The sequence below is a fragment of the Epinephelus lanceolatus genome, chromosome 21, assembly GCF_041903045.1.
Source record: "Epinephelus lanceolatus isolate andai-2023 chromosome 21, ASM4190304v1, whole genome shotgun sequence".
NCBI lineage: Eukaryota > Metazoa > Chordata > Actinopteri > Perciformes > Serranidae > Epinephelus > Epinephelus lanceolatus.
In genome coordinates this window covers 18,989,545-19,009,022 of record NC_135754.1, presented here as the reverse complement: position 1 = coordinate 19,009,022, position 19,478 = coordinate 18,989,545, and the positions used below count along the sequence as shown (strand labels likewise).

The 19,478-nt window shown below is 40.6% G+C and overlaps 2 protein-coding genes across 6 annotated transcripts; one reads left to right on the top strand and one right to left on the bottom strand.

The window, feature by feature from the left end:
* The first annotated feature begins 1,750 nt into the window (after window positions 1-1,750).
* pagr1 (PAXIP1 associated glutamate-rich protein 1) lies at window positions 1,751-5,345 on the top strand. 4 transcript variants are annotated; one of them, XM_033610865.2, is made up of 5 exons: window positions 1,751-1,934; window positions 2,215-2,424; window positions 4,320-4,653; window positions 4,747-4,835; window positions 4,971-5,345. In XM_033610865.2, exons 2-5 carry the CDS (start codon window positions 2,256-2,258, stop codon window positions 5,204-5,206), a joined length of 828 nt encoding a protein of 275 aa, XP_033466756.1. In that variant the 5' UTR covers window positions 1,751-1,934; window positions 2,215-2,255; the 3' UTR covers window positions 5,207-5,345. The 4 variants fall into 4 exon arrangements, with proteins under 4 accessions (XP_033466756.1, XP_033466757.1, XP_033466758.1 ...); XM_033610866.2 differs by having other exon boundaries at window positions 1,752-1,918; window positions 2,218-2,424; XM_033610867.2 differs by having other exon boundaries at window positions 1,752-1,918.
* Window positions 5,346-8,142: 2,797 nt separating this feature from the next.
* Window positions 8,143-17,997, bottom strand: tlcd3bb (TLC domain containing 3Bb). 2 transcript variants are annotated; one of them, XM_033612063.2, is made up of 7 exons: window positions 17,538-17,997; window positions 16,003-16,207; window positions 15,751-15,834; window positions 14,944-15,169; window positions 13,121-13,216; window positions 12,037-12,146; window positions 8,143-10,219 (listed from the first exon to the last, which is right to left on the bottom strand). In XM_033612063.2, the coding sequence occupies exons 2-7, from the start codon at window positions 16,125-16,127 to the stop codon at window positions 9,952-9,954; spliced, it is 909 nt and encodes a 302-aa protein (XP_033467954.2). In that variant the 5' UTR covers window positions 16,128-16,207; window positions 17,538-17,997; the 3' UTR covers window positions 8,143-9,951. The 2 variants fall into 2 exon arrangements, with proteins under 2 accessions (XP_033467954.2, XP_078019218.1); XM_078163092.1 differs by lacking the exon at window positions 17,538-17,997 and having other exon boundaries at window positions 14,944-15,194; window positions 16,003-16,184.
* Window positions 17,998-19,478: the final 1,481 nt, after the last annotated feature.

Sequence of the window (19,478 nt, the reverse complement as noted above, 5' to 3'; positions counted from 1 at the left end):
CCTCCTCCTCTCTTTCCATCAAATACCACTCTTGCCCCGCCTCCAGAACTATTTCACTCAACCTTTCCCTCTCCATCTCATACATAGTGCAATGCAATTAGATATGTATTAAATCTTCTCTGACAGTTGTTGGGACTGTATGCTTTCCAAAACAGCTGATGAGTCTGTGCACACCACCATCCTATCAGGCCTGACGTCTTCAACCCAATGTAAAGCAATAATGGCTGCCAATAGTTCTGTTGTATACACAGATAAGTGGTCAGACAGTCTTTTGGAAGCAGACATTTTGAACCTGGGGATATACACACTGTCTCCCACACACTCCTGTTTATTCTTTGAGCCATCCGTGTAGGTTTTAAGATAATTGCAATAATTATTCCTTGATCATACACTTGTTTTAACTCCTACTTCACTCATTTGCCATTCGCTTGACTTTTCCTAAATACTCTTGTCTGTCTTTACTCCTGGGAAAAGGCACAAAGGTGCTACTAACCGGGGTGGATCTGGTGAACTCTGATGCCTCAGTTCTATATGTCCTCATTCTTCCTTCTATTGTCCATCCAAACCAACACCCCTAGAACATAGTCTTTCCAACACTCCTGCAGTGACTCTTAGCTAGGTTTTCCTCCCCACTTCCTTTCAACTCCAGTGGTGTCTCTACTGCTTCTATTAGTGCTGCAATGATAGGGGTTGACTTAATAGCTCCTATACATAACTGTAATGCCCTAACTGTAGTCTCTCCACTTTTTTTTTTTTTTTTTTAAATATTCTTTATTTATTCTTTATTCTTTATAGAGATTAAGGAACAATAAAGAAACAGACAAACAATGCCAGGGGTTACAAACAAATTGTGACACAGATAAATAAAAGATATGCAATAAAATTATACCACAAGATAAATTACCACTCTAATAGAATCTTAAACTTGGAGCACAAGTCCTGATGTAGGATTCTGCTTCCCTTTTAAAAGTACAGAAAGAGGCTTTACTTTTTAACACTTTATATTTATGGATATAAAACTTCAAAGTACAAAAGCATCATAGATTTAGTCTAATATAAAGTGACAGATACCTCGCCACAGACTCAGAGTGTGTTTGCAAGTCCAGAACAAATGGGAGACAGTCTCTGGGTGCATGTTACAAAATGTGCATATGGTGTCAATGACCTTCTTGAACCTGAAAATGACTTGACAGGGTAATGTATGAGCTTACAGGAAATCTCTTTAAATTTGTTAACCACTAGATATATATCAGGGAGAGACCATATTATTGTCCTTTCCACTTTTAGTAGTGATGTTTTTGCTGCTGCTCCGTATACTATAGTATAGTATGTACATATAGTTGTATACTACACAACCATAATCTGTTGTGCGTATTTGTCTGCCCCCAGCTGCATCCAGCCACAGCCAATGAGAACTCGCTCAAACATTGGCGCCTATATGACGTCTAGCGCCCTTATTCAAAAGATTTACTCGTACATCGAATATAACATTCAACCTTTACCTGTATAAACATGTATATAGACATTTTAAAAATAAGAAATCGTCGTTAAAAGTGAAGTTAAAGACGTTTATTAAAATTTCGGCCGACATGAATTCAGCCCTGTGTGCGTTTGCGCGCTGCACAGGTAGTCATGCAAAGTAGATCTCTACTACAAACAGATCAGCTGCTGCCGGCCGCTCGCGCTGTCGACGGTTTATCCACATGACGTGTTATCAGCGGACATGCGCAGAGTAACAGAACCGAGTACATCGTCACACAGCACTCTGATCCAAAATGGCGCTATGTTTACGTCTCTGTATTATCGTGTATTATCTCTAGCGAGTCTCATGGAGAGTTTCGGTGATTATATTCGCCGGGGAAGATAATTTGACATAACGTTTAACTACGACAGTGATCCTCGACAAGCCGGGCACTCGGTAATGACAATTTAAGGCACGTATCTTATCTAACTGTAATTTGCTGTTTACAAATAGCTGACGGTTAGGCCTGACGTTAGCTCGCTAGTTAACTTACAAAGGGACAAAAATGCGTTTAATATGCGTCTTTGTTTACTGTTTACCATTCAGCAAAGCTAACAGCTTTCATTAGGCTAACGTTAGCAGTTAAACGTTGTAGACATGACACTACTTTTGGCTAGCTCTCTCAAAGAACTCTTATCTCACCTACTTTCAGTTTCACTATAATCTTTTTCATAACCCATGCTTGTGTTTAGCAGATCCGTGGCTATAGAGTTGACCAGCAGCAGCAGGAAGGATGCAGGCTGAGGCCACAGACACTACACTGAGAGAGGGCATAGAGGCTCTGGGTGTGAAGGACACAGAGAAACCCGCAGCAGTCAAAGAGGAAGAGGACAGCACAGAGCACCAGGACTCAGAGATGACAGCTGCCACAGAGGAGGATACAGCAACCAAGGATGAAAAGGGTAACTCCAAATTACTGACAGACATTTAATATCTGCAGCTACACAACTTAAAAGCACACACAGTAGACAAAAAGTTTTACCATGAAGGAAAAAGTCTTTATTCAGAGTTGTGTAAGAGTTTTAAGAGGAGACACATCTCCCTCAGTATTAGAGCATGTGCATTTGTCTCCCCCAATAAAAACATGAACGTAGCAGAGGACATATACACCATAAATTGATGCAGAAAGGGCAGAAAATGGTGCATAAATATCGTATCATAATATCGTAACATCACACAGTGCCAGGTATCGATGTTTTATTTTATAAATTATTAATATTGCAAATACAAATTAAACTTTAGGTATCCTACTGGAATAAAATAGTCAGTTGCTTTTTCAGTCCACTACATATATTTTGCTGCAAATAAAATGGTTTAAGTTTGATGAACAGACTAAAAACTAGATAACACAGATGCTGACAGTTTTCCTTTAGGACATAATTTACAGTTTAAAAAAGGTAATAATATAAAGGTAAATATATGTTATATTTATCTCAGTACTATGCACATTGCAACACGTTTAAAATTGCAATAATATTGTATCATGACTGAAGTATCATGATACTATCGAATCATGGAGCCTCCCTCCAGTATTGAAACAAAAAATACGTCCTTGTCACAGTATGATTTATGTGTAGCAGTGTTGTCATGATACTGGAATTTATAACTTCAATACAATACCTTTAAAAATATAGCCTAGATATTTGATATTACTTTCCATAGTATGTGGGCAATTGATAATGACGACCTAAAATTGTTTTTTTGTGTATTAAAAGATAAATATAATAAGGCTATAACTTGACAGCCACCACTTTCCTTTTCTTGGTTGGTAGCAGAGAACAGCAGAATCACAGTAATAAACACTAACAGTAAGTAAGCGTGAGAAAGCCCAGCTGGTGCCAGTGTATTGATACTGCAAAAAAAAGAGTACTGAAACTGTTTAAAATTTTCATAACTGATTTGCATGGATAAGTCCATATTGTTGACAACATGAGTACAAATGACTCCGTCAAATACACCTTCTGACCTGTACCATGCCATACACTGTATGGGTTGTAGCTACAGCTGTAGTGGGTCAATCACACGTGACCTAAACTATACAAACAGTCATTTTATTCAGATACAGGTACAAATAGGATAGAATGCAGTTACCGCTTTGCTAGAGAAGTTTCAGTACTACTTGGTACAGGGTTATTTCAGGTCAATACCTTGAAGGGTATTGAATAATGATACCCAGCCCTACTGCACATAGATTACTGAGTGGGCTTACTATGCACAGGCCCAGGGGCTCAAAGTGTCAGGGGCCCCCCCTGGCCTTCACTCGAAGAAACACGAACTGACCAGAGACACTCAAAATGAAAAAGAATCATATAACAACAAAGAAACTCACAGTTGCTACAAATAGATGCAACAGATGATGAAAGAGATGGAACACATGCAAAAAGACACATGGCAAATACAAAAAGGGGCAAAACAACCACAAAGATCCACACAATGACTATACAGAGACGGAAAGCAACTACAAAGGGACTCAAAATGACTATAAGGTCATAAAATGACTACAAAGAGACACAAAACCACAGAAAGAAGCGTAATGACTACAAAGAGATTCAAAACAACATCAAATAGATGCTGTCTGTGGGTCTTGCTCCTACTGTATGTGGGAGAGGTGGTGCAGCCATCTGCATGTCTGTACACAGGGGCCGCATTGTCTCATTACCTGCCCATGCTAGTACAGCATCACAGTATAATTTATCTGTGTATATACATATATAAATGTGACCAACATGTAATGTACTGAAGTGCTTTAATCCTGCTTTTGTTAAACTGACTCTAAGCATTTTTGCTGCTTTCTCAGATGGAGACACAGATGCAGCAGAGGGAGAAGCACACAAGGATGAACCTCAGGCAGACACAGGGGTGGACGGTGAAGAGGAAAAGCAGGCCACAGGGGAGGATGGCGAATGGGAGCTTGCGTACAGCGATGAGGAAATGGAGGACCCCAAAAACTGGATGCCCCCTCCTGCTGAGATCAAAAGACTCTATGAGCTCCTCTCTAAAGGGGAGATGCTGGAACTGAACTTTGTGCCCCTTCCCAGGAGGCCCCCGACACCTGAATGCACCCCCTCGCCTGAAAGAGACGAGGAGGAGGAGGCAGCTAAGGAAAGGGAGAGGGAGGAGAGAGAACGCAGGTCGGTATAGACGAGTTTTTTCGCATCATTTCTTCTGTAAGGGTTTGGTTTTGTGTGCAGGTGATGTTAAGCCTTGTGACTTTTTTTTTCCAGGCCTCCAACACCGACTGAGTTTGACTTTGATGAAGAGCAAACACAAGCCACTCCGAAAAATGCCTTCATGAACAGACGCAGAACACCAGGTACTCACCACTGAGAATTTTAAAACCTTCGCTTAGCTCTTCACTGTTGGGTTTCATTGTATTCTGAGAGCACTGTAAAAGTAATGATGTGGTTTTGGGAAAATCCAATTGACGTTGTTTCCTCCTCTCTCTCAGGATCTTCAGCCCGCTCCTCCGTGAAAAGAGAAGCCCGGCTGGACAAAGTGCTGTCAGACATGAAGCGCCACCGCAAAATCGAGGAGCACATCATGCGCACGGGTCGAGATCTCTTTAAGAGCGAAAAGAAGCTGGAGGAGGCCCTCTCGCCGAACAGCCAGAAGGAGCGGGAGAAGGAGAGGGAACGAGACAGCAACCCCAACACCATCTTCTCCCCGAGACAGAGGAGATACTGAAGTATTAAGAGACGAGGACTGGCCCGCGGGCAAATTAAGGCCAAGAGCTTTCCCAGGCAAAACTTGAATTTTTTTATGTGACGAGTTTTGTATGTTTTCTATGTGTGTTTTGTATGTTGGCAATAAACATTTTAACCCTGGAGAATGTTAATGGTTGTAATCAGTGTGCGGTAAGGGTGGCTGTTCGGGATAAAAATCCTTTGTAACAGAAATGGAAGTTCGTGCAACTTCATTGATAAAATAAGATATTGATTGTATATTTTTGGCTAATGGAATCAAATACCTGGGAAATTAAGGTATTTTATCACATTTATGCAAAAATTGCAATAAAGCAGTTGTTACCGACACGTCGATGGCCTATGAGTACTACCAAGAGATGCTAACCTTTTAACATCCACCTGTTTTTGTATTTTTTGCATAATGTATACGCAAATGAAAAAGCTTATAATGAAGGACCTGTACAGCCGAAGTGCATGTATAAGGCTTCATTTTAAAGGTATCATCTTCTATTTTCTTTTTTGTTTTGGTTTTTTGGCATGTGGCTAAAACACAGCCTTAACTACATCAGTTCAAACATGGCTCGAGAGGTTTCGTGTCCCTCAACCACCTTCTAGAGACGGTAGACCGTCTACATTTTGTCAGCCACACCTGTTTAAAATTTATACATCGTGCTCATTGTGAGCTCAGGTTGCCCACAAGGACTAATGAATTTATGATCAATGAGAAATATTTTAGATCGTTAAAATCTGCTGATGACATGGCCTTAGTTGGTCTTTTACAGCAGACAGACCCATCGGATGAAGCAGCCTACATGGCCCACGCTAAGGCCCTCCAAACACAGTGTCACATCAGCAAGTTAGAAGTTTATGTGGCCAAGACTAAAGAATTATTTGCACAAAACAAGATCTGAAGACAGAGCCGATTTCACTCTTTGGCCAACGTGTTGAAACTGGAAAATTTGAAACACATTGGTACGTCTCTTGACTCCAGTCTGAACTTCTCTGGAAATACTGAATATATTTTCAAGAGCTGCTCAAAGCAACTTTATCTTCCTAGAAAACTCAGTGGTTTCAGAGTTAGTCAGCAGATCTTAGAATTAGCGTATGGAACCATGGTTGAGAGTATCTCTTAACTCTCTAGGATTGTAACTATGGCAGGTAAAATAATTGGCAGGCCACAAAAGCCCTTGACCCAACTCTTTACAGAAAGGACAAGGAAGAAAGCACTGGGTATATTGGCAGATAGCTGCCACCCTCTCTTTAGCCAGTTTGAGCTCTTGAGCTCCAGGAGGCGTTATAGAGTCCCTCTGTCAACTAAAAATGTACTGAAGAAGTCCTTCATCCCAAGTGCCATCAGTATCCTTAACTCAACAACTCAAGACAATGAGCTGATTTAATGTGTTTAAGTGTTTTGTAATGACTTAACAGGCTTGTCTTGGTATTTGTCTGCTTTTTATAACCTTGTCTTTTATATTTGGTGAGCCGAAGACAGATTTCCACCTATGGCAGACAATAAAGGTATATTTTATTCTATTCTAAATCTGACATTAGACAAGACCTTATTTTCATGTGCGGAATTCCTTTACTTAAACAGGCAATTAAAAGCTGTTTCATGCTGTAAGAGTGTCATCTAGTCCACTTCCCAATATTTGCTGTAGCTGCTAGTAAAGCAGGAACATCATTACATATTTATGTGGATTCTGGCACCCTCTAGTGGCTCACTTTACCTTATGATGGAGCAGTGATGGCCATGTTAGACTTAGGTATTTTTCAACCTGGACCCATGTTTTGTGCCTAAGTGACTGATGGAAACAGTTTTTGAAACTGGACCTGTATTGAGTGACACCGCTGCAGCTGTATTGGAGAAACAGGCTGCAGTATAACCAGTACGGGTAATTGTGCATCATCAATTTACATCCACTAAAAGTGTTAATGCCACAAGCAGGCTCAAATTTTTATTTCAAGTGTAAGAAAACATTACAGAAAGGACCCTAAATGAAATGTTTTTCTTCACCTGTCACTGGTCAGTTTGTTAATGTGACCAAGTCTCATGCAAGGAGAAGTCTCGCTCTGATATCTCGTGAGAAGTGACTTATTGGAGGGAAAACAAGTGGAAACATCAGTGAGAGTTGGAGAGGAGTGCTGGAAATATTTTGTGGTGCTGAGTACAAAAAGCTAGCTTATTCATTTATTCATTCATTCATTGTCCGTAACCGCTTATCCTGCTAGGGGTCGCTGGGGGGGCTGGAGCCTATCCCAGCTGACACTGGGCAAGAGGCAGGATACACCCTGGACAGGTCACCAGACTATCACAGGGCTGACACTTAGAGACAGACAACCATTCACACTCACATTCACACCTACAGACAATTTAGAGTCACCAATTAACCTGCATGTCTTTGGACTGTGGGAGGAAGCTGGAGTACCTGGAGAAAACCCATGCTGACATGGGGAGAACATGCAAACTCGGCACAGAAGGACTGGCCTAGCCTAGCTTTGTGTTATCTAAATGACTTTCACAGTCAAAGCTAAGTATTGAGGTGATTTTGACAACATGGATAAGTTTTCACGAGACTTCTTCAGTACAAACTTGTTTACACACAGACCAGACTGGTGAAAGGTAAGAGGAGATGTTGAATATCTCTGTAGGGTCCTTTCTATAATGTTGTCATACACTTATGACTACAATCTCTGTCTTTCAGTGGCATAAAGTGGCGTAAATTGAGGGTGCATAAGTGCCTGAAGTGATTAAATTGTAGCCTATTTCACAGCGCTCTCACTCAATACTGGGCCAATTTCAGAGATTATTCTTCCCATTAGTCACTTAGATACAAACGTGAAAATAGGGTTAAAAAATTGCAAAAAATTCCCTTCAAAACTAGGTTTATAATTGTAAAAGAATTATCCATCATCAACAAAAAAAGACTCGAGGCAGGCTCAGGACAGAGAAGTATATTTTAGCTAAGTTGGAGTAACAATACAGCCTTCACATAAGGCTCAGAAGCATATAGTATAATATGTATGCATAAATATGCATTCAAAACCACAAACCAAATAAATAAATAAATAAATACTTACAAATAAATAACGAGCATTTTGTGGAATATACAGTACATCAGTTGAAATGTTTTAGTATTGTCAAGAAGCAGTACCTTAGGAGTTCATGGAACGGGGGGGAATGGATGTTCTGTGTTCAACATGCCCACAGTTGTCCAGATGTTTTTGGCACACGCTGCCCTGTCTCGATGGTTTCTGAGCTTTGTTTTATTTTTTTTATTTTTTTCTTGACCCATTTCCAGGACAGTGAAGCTGCTTTAAACAAACATAAAATGATAAAACTAGCCAGTTTGTTCGTAACAGGTTCATAGAACCAGCGGCTCAAATAAACGGCTAAACGACCAAAGCAATTATGTAAAAGGCTTTAAACAAGTCGGACTTAATAACAATGGTTAAAAAATAAACGAGCAACGTCATTAGAGGTTGCCGTGGACAAATGTGCCGCATGTCAATCACAAGGGAATGCTTCCCTATGAGCTTATTTGTCTTTTGTTTCCCTTCAAACTGCAACAAAGCAAGTCCCCTGACAAAGCTATAAATACTCAAATCCTATGGATCCCTCACTGAAATACTTCAGCCAATCAAATGGATAGTTTGAGATTTATATCAGCACCAAACTGAAAAAAGAAAAATAAAAAAACAAAACAAAAACCAAAACACTCATTTTAAAGTGACTGCTACTGTGCATCACTTCCTCGTATGCAAAAAACACTTTGTGATACCAGTACATGGAATGAAGTCATATCTACACTGAAACGAGAAGCACTGTCGTTAACGTCTGGGGAAGGTTTGCGTACACTAAGCTGGAAAACGGTGAAATGTTTCAATGCTGAAATGTTCGAAACATCGGATGCAGAAATGAACCTGAAAAAATAAATTAAAATCAACGCTGACCTAATACTGACATGGAAATAAGGACAATTTTACATCGGCTATGTACACCCGTCACGTTGTTCCTCTTCCTTCCCCTCCGAGGATAAAAATAAATTAAAAACCTAAAGAAACTGCAAAGAATGGGGGGGAAAGGGATAAGGCAGCAGAATACAGTCTTACGAGATTATCTCCCTTCTAAAGATGAGTCAGTCTGCAGGTTGGTTACATTTTGTTAGAGTGACAGTGACTACATAGAGGATACAGATATTGAACACTAACAAGTCAAAATACTGCTTAGCCGGGATTTTTTTTTCTTTTTTGAAGGTCTTCTTCATTACTAAACTGAATGAGGCCTTCCATCTACAGCAAATGTACTAACATACAATATAATACATTCCTATTTTCCTGCTCTTCCTATACCGTGAGGCAGAGAGGACTGAATTTGATCTACATGAGGGAAATAGCCACCTAAGCTCGCTATACATCCAGGCAAATTCCTCTCAGGTCAGTGCATTTTCCTATCTGTCACAGTGCCCGATGACATCTTTAAATACTGAGTGCACTAACCCTCCGCTTGGTTCCTACAAACTTGGACACTGAAGTAATTGGAGGCCAGCAACCAAATCTTTTTTGACTGCTGGCCGCGAACACTTCAGCACGATTTGAGGCCATTGTCTGTAGCTTTCTTCATATTGCTACTAGTTTCAAGTCTCACTTTTTTCCCCCTCACAGCTTTCTTTCCTTTACATACTCATTGGTACATTCGCCTTCCTTCCCTCCCCGTCCCGTCCCACCCCCCCCCCCCCTCCACTCTTCTCAGTGAGTGGTGAGCTCAGGCTCTGAGGAGCGCGTGCTGTAGCCGTTGGCAGGCTGGGGCAGTGTGTTACCATCCGTTTGCCTCTCCTTGGCTGCGCCTGTGGTCGGACGTGGTCTCTGAGAGCGTGAGGTGCCTGTGAATAGTCGTAGGGCACCCCTGCAAATGAGGGAGAACCAGTAGAGCTGGGGGGCCATGAGCAGAGCAGCACCAAGGTTACAGTGCCAGGGCACCGACAGGGGGACCATGTGGAAGGGAATGGACGCGTACCTGGATCCAAAGACAAAGTATTGTAAACACATGTTCTGATTCTTACATCCTTGAAGAATAACTTTGGTACTTTTCAACCTGGACCTTTTGTTCCCATGTTTTTGTGTCTAAGTGAATAATGGGATCAACAATTTTGAAATTGTCCAGTGAAACGGGCTGCAATATATTCACTACGGGCATTTGTGCACCATCACTTTACATTCACTGAAAGTGCTTGTTTTTGCCACTGACAGGCTCATGTTATTGTTGTTAGTGTTTGACAACATTATGGAAAGGATCCCATCAGAGGTCAACGTTTTGTGAAAGAGTAAGATGTCTTCAGGTGTCTACAGGTATCTGACACCTGAATGTAATGCTTTTTAAGATCTGCTCAAAATCATTTTAATATAATTAAGTATAGAATATGTGCAGGTTTTATTTATGTAGGAATATGGTTATTAGAGTGACTTAGGTTTGCCAGCAGGTAAGTCTTAGTACAAAGTAAAAAGACAGTAGGGTGGGTTTAAAGATTTGTAACATCAAAAATGTGGACTTTTACACAGACGAGCTTGACTCATTTAGGCAAAAATGAAATTAAAAGATGGATAAATTAAATTACATAAAATGTTTTAGGCAATTACAACCTCACAAATTCAAATTTAAGACTTTTTAATGACTTTCAAGGCCTTATATTTATAAAATTGAATTTTAGACACTTTAAAACTTTTTAAGGACCTGCAGACACCCTGACGATCCTTTCTGTTTAACTAGAGACAGCACGGAAATCACCGTCAATCTAACTAGAGGACATTTAAATAAAAATTAAATTTTACTGTCTTAAAACACACTTTATTTAAAGTCAACAGAAACAATAAACACAAAAGTTGTCTTCGTTTCCAGCTCTGATTTGGTTGAAATAAACCCTGACTTCACCCAGTTATATGTGAAAATACGCTAGCCCTTTACACCCTAAAATTACGGTTTATTTAACCCTTTGAAACCTGAGCAAATTGGCTTAAATTCTTTTAAATATGCAGGAAGAAGGCAATGAACAAAGAAAGGAAAGACCCCAAAAAATTAGCGTGAAATTAGTGAAAAGAGAAAATAAAAAATGAGAAAATTTGTAAAATAAAAAAAAGTTAAACAAACAAGGAAATTACCTAAAAATAGTGCTTTAAATTTAAAAAAGAAAAAACAAAACAAAAAAAAACCCAACCCTGTACCATTTTTACATTTAATAATAATTATTTCCCTAGCTTTTTTCTGTTTTCCATATTTTTAAAAATAATTTTCTGATTTTTTTTTTTTTTTTTTTGCAATTTCTTACCAGGTCACTTATTCTCCTTTTCCCCAAATATTTTTGAAAGAAATCGCCCCAATCTGCTCAGGATTCAAAGGTCTAAATACGTAATACTAATAATACTAAAGGCGTCTGAAAGCAGCACAATAGAAGTGATGTCGCTCCAGGTTTCAAAGGGTTAAATGGAGTCTGGTGGATTTGGTGATACATGTCATGGCTGTTTCTGGTTTAACTAAAAGGATCTTGGCTTTTAACAAAAAGCTTTATCTCTGTAGGGAATGTTGTCAGACACTTATATTAACAAACCGAGTCTGTCAGAGGCAAAAAAACAAGCACTTTTAATGGACCATTTTCAAAAACTGTTGTTGCCATTAGTCACTTAGATACAAAAACATGGGACAACAGGGCCCAGAGTAACAAATACCAAAGTTACTCTTTAATACACAACGCAGACATCACGTGGCTGTTCAAGTTACCGACCCAAAGCTGAGCGAGGCAGCAGAACATGAGAAAAACAGAGATGGAAAGACAGACATACCTTCCATAGACGTAGTAGAGGTAAGGGAAGAGGAGGACTCGACAGATGAAAAAAGTGATCAGCATAAGAGCCCCATTCACTTTGTGCAGGAGAGTGTGTTGCTGTTTGTACTGAGAGCAGAGAAAAACAAGAGGGAGAGGTAAAGAGAGAGAGAAAGAAAAGCAAGCAGTACAGTTCGGTGAAAGCTGACGGTGTTAATCCTTCTTGCCATCATTTCACCGTTAACACTAACATTGTTATATCTGTTAATACTATCTGCACGGACTGGACACTTGGCGATGGAGAGCAGGGTGTGCCATGCAACTGGGTGGACACTGATTTTTACAGGGCAGTGTGTGTGTCAGTGAAGCTGTCTTTTTGTTTTTATATTTGCAGATGACTTAACTTTTATATCGAACAGTCAACCTGCTCCAGTGAGATAAAGAGGACAAGCTTGCACACATTTCTCTGCTAAAAAAAGGTTTTCCTCTTGCCCATTCACAATCCTAGAATCACATGGCACCCCATTAATGAATACTCTATTGTTTTTTATTCTATAGGTATAAGACGACAGCTCTACAAGCCACAGCTTTTAGTCAGCTGTTGTTTATCAAACAGCCACATGCACTGTTGCCAGGGACAGGAGGAGCAGGGTGTTGAGTGATAGAGGGTAGAGGGACAACCTGATATTGTATCTGCTGTATATCCAGCCTAAATACTAGGGGCTATATTCAGAGGCTAACAGCTGTGGGAGCCTCTGATGGGGGGGACAAGCAGAAAGCAGTGGAGGGAAAACCTTCACCCAGACACCGAAACGTTGTACACACACCCACACAAACGTAAAGCTAACACGGGGGGGGGGGTGCACCTCCTACAATGGTGTATTCAAGCAAACTGTTACCAATTAATGAGTGATGTTTCTGACAGCGCTGTTCACGACAACATGAGTCGATGGGCATGAACAAGCTGCATGCTGGGAAATATACTCTCCATTGAATAAACAGTGAGGGGAAAAGAAGTGGAGAGTGCAGAAGAACTTTAGTGTGACACATGCACATGCAACGACACACCCGAATGTCACTTAAGGCTGAACCAAGACGCTTACCTGGATGAGTATTTTTCCTAAGCAGACGGATGGAGTGCTGAGCTCAGCCATGAACATTATACCCTGGAAATAATCTCCCTTTCCTTGTCGCCAAAACTAGAGAGAGAAAAAGAAGATGATTATTTGTCTAAAATGCAATTACAGCTTTGTGCCTTTGTGGACTTTCTGGTACATTTGCAATAAATATCCCTCTGTAAATAAATACCTAGCTGGAGGCAACAAGTAATACATTTTTGGAGATGTAATTTCTACTTTACCCAGAGTCACACAAACATGTGGGTGGGTGTTTTGATGTCATGCTGAACTCGTGGTACACAGTGAACTTTGCATAGCTTGTTTAATTAAGATCTATGGTATCAAGTAGCAACTTCTCTCAAACAGGGGGAAATACACTATTAGAACTTCTCCAAAAATGGAAACTGGTTTAATTAGTTTTAAGCCGAGGTGTGGGGTTACATCACAAAGCTTGGACTCTAATCACAAATCTGGTGACTTTAGACTTAACAAAATCAAAAAAGACTTGCAGCTCGACTTGGACTTTGACACATGACTCATGACTTCAATTGGACTTGAGCCTTTTGACTTGAAAATACTTGATACCTTCACCCCAAGCCTGAAGACTAAAAGGTACACAAGTTGAAAAATGTGCCTGAACCAATTTATTTCCATTATTCATTCCCTAGATCTACTTTGTTTGAACCAATCCAACAGCATCCAGCCAAGCAGAAGGAGAAAACCATGAAAAACTAACACTGCGTTACTGAGCGTCAACTCCAAAAATGACAGCAAAAATAATTTCATTAGCGCACAACAACTATGCAGTGGTCAATAAATACTAATTGCAATATGTAAATTGTGCAGATTGCAACCCAACAACTTCCAACAAACTTGTTTTAACAGTATACATTTGTACAAATCTTAAAAAGTGTTCAGGGTTTTCGTGAATTTAATATATTACTCTGTTGTTAAATTGTGATTACATTTGGTTAAAGGTACAGTATGACTTGTCTAGGACTCGAAACTCAAAGTTTAGGACTTGAACGCCAAGACCTGAGAGTTACTTGTGACCTGCAAAACAGTGACTTGGTCCCACCTCTGATTTTAAATATAAATGACCTTATATCACCTCTCTAATCCATGCATTTACACGCACACATGGCTATGGCAGCTACTGGCCCTGGATAACTACCTTTACAACTATAAACTACAGAAAAGCTGCAATAATTAGTTGTTCAACAGAATATTTGCACATATTTTGACAATCAATTAGTTGTTTCATTCAGCAAAAAATGACAAGTATTTATCGATTTCATCTTCTCATACTTGGATTTTTTTTTTAATTTTCTCTTTTACTTGTCTTAACAGTAAAGTAAACTGAATTTCTTTGAGTTTTCTGATGTTTTATACACCAAACAACTAATGACAGAGAAAATAGCTGGCAGATTTATTGCTAATAAAAACATTTGTTAGCTGCAGACCTTTTAATGCAGTTATTTTGGAAAACAAAATTCCAACTATGATGTAGTTTTTAAGACTTTGTGTGTACTAACAAAATACTGTCTTCTGGAGAGATAAAGAAGTTTAATCACACTTCTCGGTATACCTTCATAATGCACCGTCATAAAGCACATTTAAGACATAAAGACTCACTCTGAATAAAATAGAAACCAAAAAGAACAATTCCCCCATAACCTCAATGTTCCTTTAAAACATGATAAAACCTAACTAAGAATAGAAAGCTGCACAGAGATAATTAGTGCTATACTTCTCCCTTGCTTCACTTAAATCCAAGCCCAACAAAAAGAGCAATGTGTGACAGTTACCACAGAGACGGGGAAGCAGATGGTGACCATGACAACGTGGTGCAGCACCATGAGGAACTCGCGACGCAGGTAGCTGGTCAGTGCTGTGCTCATGTGCTGGGGCGCTGCCGACGCCTCCTCGTGCCCTTTGACCCGCAGCTTGTACCAGTAGCACATGAACATTGCGTAGATGTCGTACACGAAGTAGGGAACAGCAAACATGATGTAAGTGCTAGTCAGCCAGTGCCTGTGCAGAGAGGAAGAGAAGCTAGCTTTTAAAAGGAGAAAAGAAAGGATGGATACAAACAGAGCTTTGTTACCAGCATGAACACACAATGTCAAATGTCATGTTTGCCTATTAAATTGGTGACGAAAGCAAAATTTGACATATCAGTGCAGTGACTACTCTATAAAAAGAAAAATCTCAATGGGACCCACCTCACCTGGATTTACAACCATCTGAAAGAGTGCTGAAATGCTTAAGGCAGATTTAATGAGAGAAATATCTTGAGACGGCTGAGCTTAAAACATGTTACACTTGCTTGCACAGCACCTGACATGTGTGGCTACGTGTCAGAGTAGTGACAACAAGTTACATTTTTGATTTACATTTGTAGCTGATGAATGACCCAAACTTTGCCTTAACTCATCACACTCTGTTTCCAGTCAACTCAACTCTGTGTAAGTGGGTGGATTCAAAGGTCTGGACCCTTCTTCAAGAATTGGAAATTACAAATCTTGACAGCTGATTTGTTAAATGCATTATAAAGACAGGTCAAGCTGGCCGAATGGGGCGGAATATATTCTGCCAAGCATTTCTTGACTTACTGGTCCTCGATGATGTCCTCGCAGGAAGAAGCAATGATGTAGCCAGCTGAAGAGGCCATGACTGCCTGAACTGATGAAACCAACCTGGAAGCAGGAAAGTAAACAACAAATGTGTTTCTCATTATTAAACACATCCCAAGAAAGTAGTGCCCTTACACTTTTATGCAAAAAATATGCAGCTGAAAGTGACAAAACAACCTGCCATCATAAAGAAATGTCATTAAAGTGCACGCAAGTTTTAGAAGGTCTCACCTGGCAGACACAATGACTGCATCTCCTTCGCTCCACCTCAGTGCTGGGATTGACTTCAAGCATTGTTTGGACAGCAGAAAAAGGCCTGGAAAGAACACAGACCCAGCAGCTAGAATGGTCAGCATGGTCCCTGGCGATCTGTCTGAGAGGCAAAAAGTTCACGTGGGCAATCTGGTCCTTGAGATCCGTCGCTCTTTCCCCTTTTCTGAAACACACAAAATAGCAACGCGTGACTGAACAGCTTATATTGATCTCACTGGTGGCAACTCCCACATCTGGCTGCACCTACTGAGATAACAAAGCACACTATCGCAGTCCAACATATGTGGCAATGCATTGTTCTAGCTTCATCTGAGGCTTTGATATATGCACAATATGAAGCGGGGTGAACAGCCCAGACACAATGTGGGAAAGGTGTTTATATTAAATGTGAAAGAGGACAGTGCATGGGAGACTATATAAATGCTGAGTGCAGTGACGGGCCGAATATCACACAGAGGCCCTTTTGTGCAGCATGCTGCTCTGTCCATATAATGACACTGTACATGGTATTCACTGTCCCATGTAGTCCTGGGGCAACCATGTGGTAGTTTCATAGGGTTGCGCGGTTTGCTTACACTAGACAAGCTGACTCATTAAAAAGTTGAAGTCCATTAGCAAAATACGCATTGCGCTATTTTAAAATCCTGGACGTCGAAAATATCGACATAAGCATGGACTGCTGGTGCTCATAGCTCCTGGCAATAGCGTTACTGTTAATGTTACCTGTGTCAGAAACAAATAACGGTCCATTTATTAACGGGTAGCTAACCACATACGTGAATTGAAACCGCCTGTAGGTTGCTGTATAATTTAAGTATTCTAGCTTTAACACTGTTTGCCATATTGTTAACTGTCAATGTTAGCGTTAGATCAACTTTGTCCAAATTACAATGCATTTGAGTGCACACATCAAATTTAGTTGACACTGAACTAACGCTAACTTCGCTAACCGTTAAATACACCGGCTAGTTAAGCTAACATTAAGCTACGCGTAACGCAAATTAACAATAATTAGAATTTGGTTGTCAACTTGTTAGGAGGAAAATATGGGTCAGCTAGCATGCAAGTGTGTCAATTTAGCAAACAAACAATACCGCTAACATCAAATGCCATCCCTCGCTCTGGTAAGCACGACTAACGGTCTGCGCTGTTGAATCGCCTGCTAACAATGACGCTAGCAACTTAGCTAACAGTTAGTCACCGCTGGTTAAGTTAGCAACTGTACTGTTAAGACCAAATTCAAATAACGGTAGTTAGCAAGATGGTGACAACCAATAAGCAACACCTGACAGTTCAATGCACCGTGTAGCATATTTTGTCACTCATTCGTGGACACGTTAAAATGTTATGTTAGCTTGTTATTTGTTTGTAGCAGTTAGCGGTAGCAACTAAGCTAACCGAGACCGTTGGAAGCTAACCGCGGCTAGCTGGCTAGCAGGTTGGAGTTCACACATGTTCAGGGTAAATGAAAAAAAATCTTAAACAGCATTTACACAAAGGCTCTGCAGAGTCCAGTCAGCGGCTAGTCGAGACTCGTGTCCTGCAGAGAGCGTTTAACGTTAGAGATGTCCCAGGGGTCTCCGCCTCGATGATCCGCATGTTTATGTGGCCACTTCGATGTCTGAAGGGTAGGAGCAGCGAGCTAACGCTAGCTTGCAGCAACTTAGATTGACATCTATGTGAGGGCAGCTCACTGAGAGCATTGGTGACTGGCCTGCGGTCTAAGCAAGCTCAAGCAAATAGCTAATTAAATCGACGACGGGAAAACGACGGGAAAACAGAGATACGATCTGATCCAGGTGTCGAGGTGGCGCTAGCTCGTCCAGTCGCTATGTCATCTCATCTGTCTCGCAGCAGCAGAGCAGAGATGCCGCTGTCTCAGCCTCGCAGATGCAACGTTGAGTCAACGCTGTGGACTGCTGCGCCAGCTAGTTCCTACAGGTCCAGGCAGCAGCAGCTCATGTCATGACGAGAAATTTGCACCAGTCACCGCACTGCATTTTGTAAATTGGGTTTTGTCGTTGCAGGGGAACGTTGAATGGATTCCCCATAAGGAGGGCATCTGCTCAAGCTGCATTCATAATTTGTCTGTCCACATAAAAATATAGGAATTCATACACAAGCAAAAGGACTCAGCATTTGTGCATTTAATTCACAGAAATCTGTTTCATAAAGACAGCCAGTCAGTTACCTAACCATTCATGCCAGTTGTGTCTGTACGGACTCACATACGTGTTTATCTTTGACAGGTTAGTCATTTGACCTTTTGGATCGACCAGCATTTGCAAATCAACTGATCAATCAGCAGTGATTACCTGCACATTATCACAGATACTTGGTATGTTTGCAGCCTCATGGTTGTGACATTTTGCAGCCTTGAAAACCTTGATGTGTTTGGAAGCTTGTAGATTACATGCTAATCAGTTCGGCACTGTTCAGGCTTTGCAGTGATAACCCAGCTCTGTCCTTACAGTTAAGCACATGGTAAAACTGTTACAGTGGTTTTCACTGTTTGTACAACTGGAACATTCTGTAACAGAGTACAGGATGTAGTATATTTTTCAATATGATGTCTTCTTTTGGTCTGCTTTACTACAAAGCCATAACCATTAATGGATTGCTGAATGGGCCTACTAGCAACAGACCCAGGGGCCCTCTGACCCTCACAAACTACATGTTCCAACCTGCAAGACACTCAAAATGACTACAAAGAGGGACACAATGACTACAGAGATGCAATACAGCTGCAAAGCTACACAAAGAGACTCACAAAGACTACAAAATGGGAAAAACAACCGCAAAAAGACAAAAATGACTACAAAGAGTGGCAAAGCAACTACAATGAGACTCAAAATGTCACTAAGAGACACAAAACAACTACAAATAAATGCAAAGAAACCCAAAAAGACTATAAAAATGGAAAAACAGCCACAAAGACACACAAAATGGCTGCAAAAAGATGTAAAGCAACTGCAAAGAGACTCAAAATGACCAGAAGGAGATAGAAGACAACTACACAGAGATGCAAAACCACAACAAAAAATATAATAAACGACTTTAAAGTCTGTGGCCCCTTTTACACAGAGATCACACTATAGGGCCAGTATGCAGTCCCTTCTTCATACCACCTTTGCATTTTTACACAGAGCCAAAAAACAGTGGCATCATGCTGCTCTAGTGTGTGATCATGAACAGCATGCCGGCATTACGGAAGCAAAAGAGGCGTGACGGTGTGATTCGTAACACAACAGGGTCTGCCTGTAGTGTGACACGTAACATATGCTCTGCAGTACTTTCTAAACAATAACACTGGCATTAACATGGCAATAAAAATCATTTACCGTCCCTGTTACATGGCGGCTGATCTCATCCTCTGTTCTAGGGGTAAGAAGCCACCCATGACAGCTGCCCCGTTTATACAGAGGTCGTTCTGG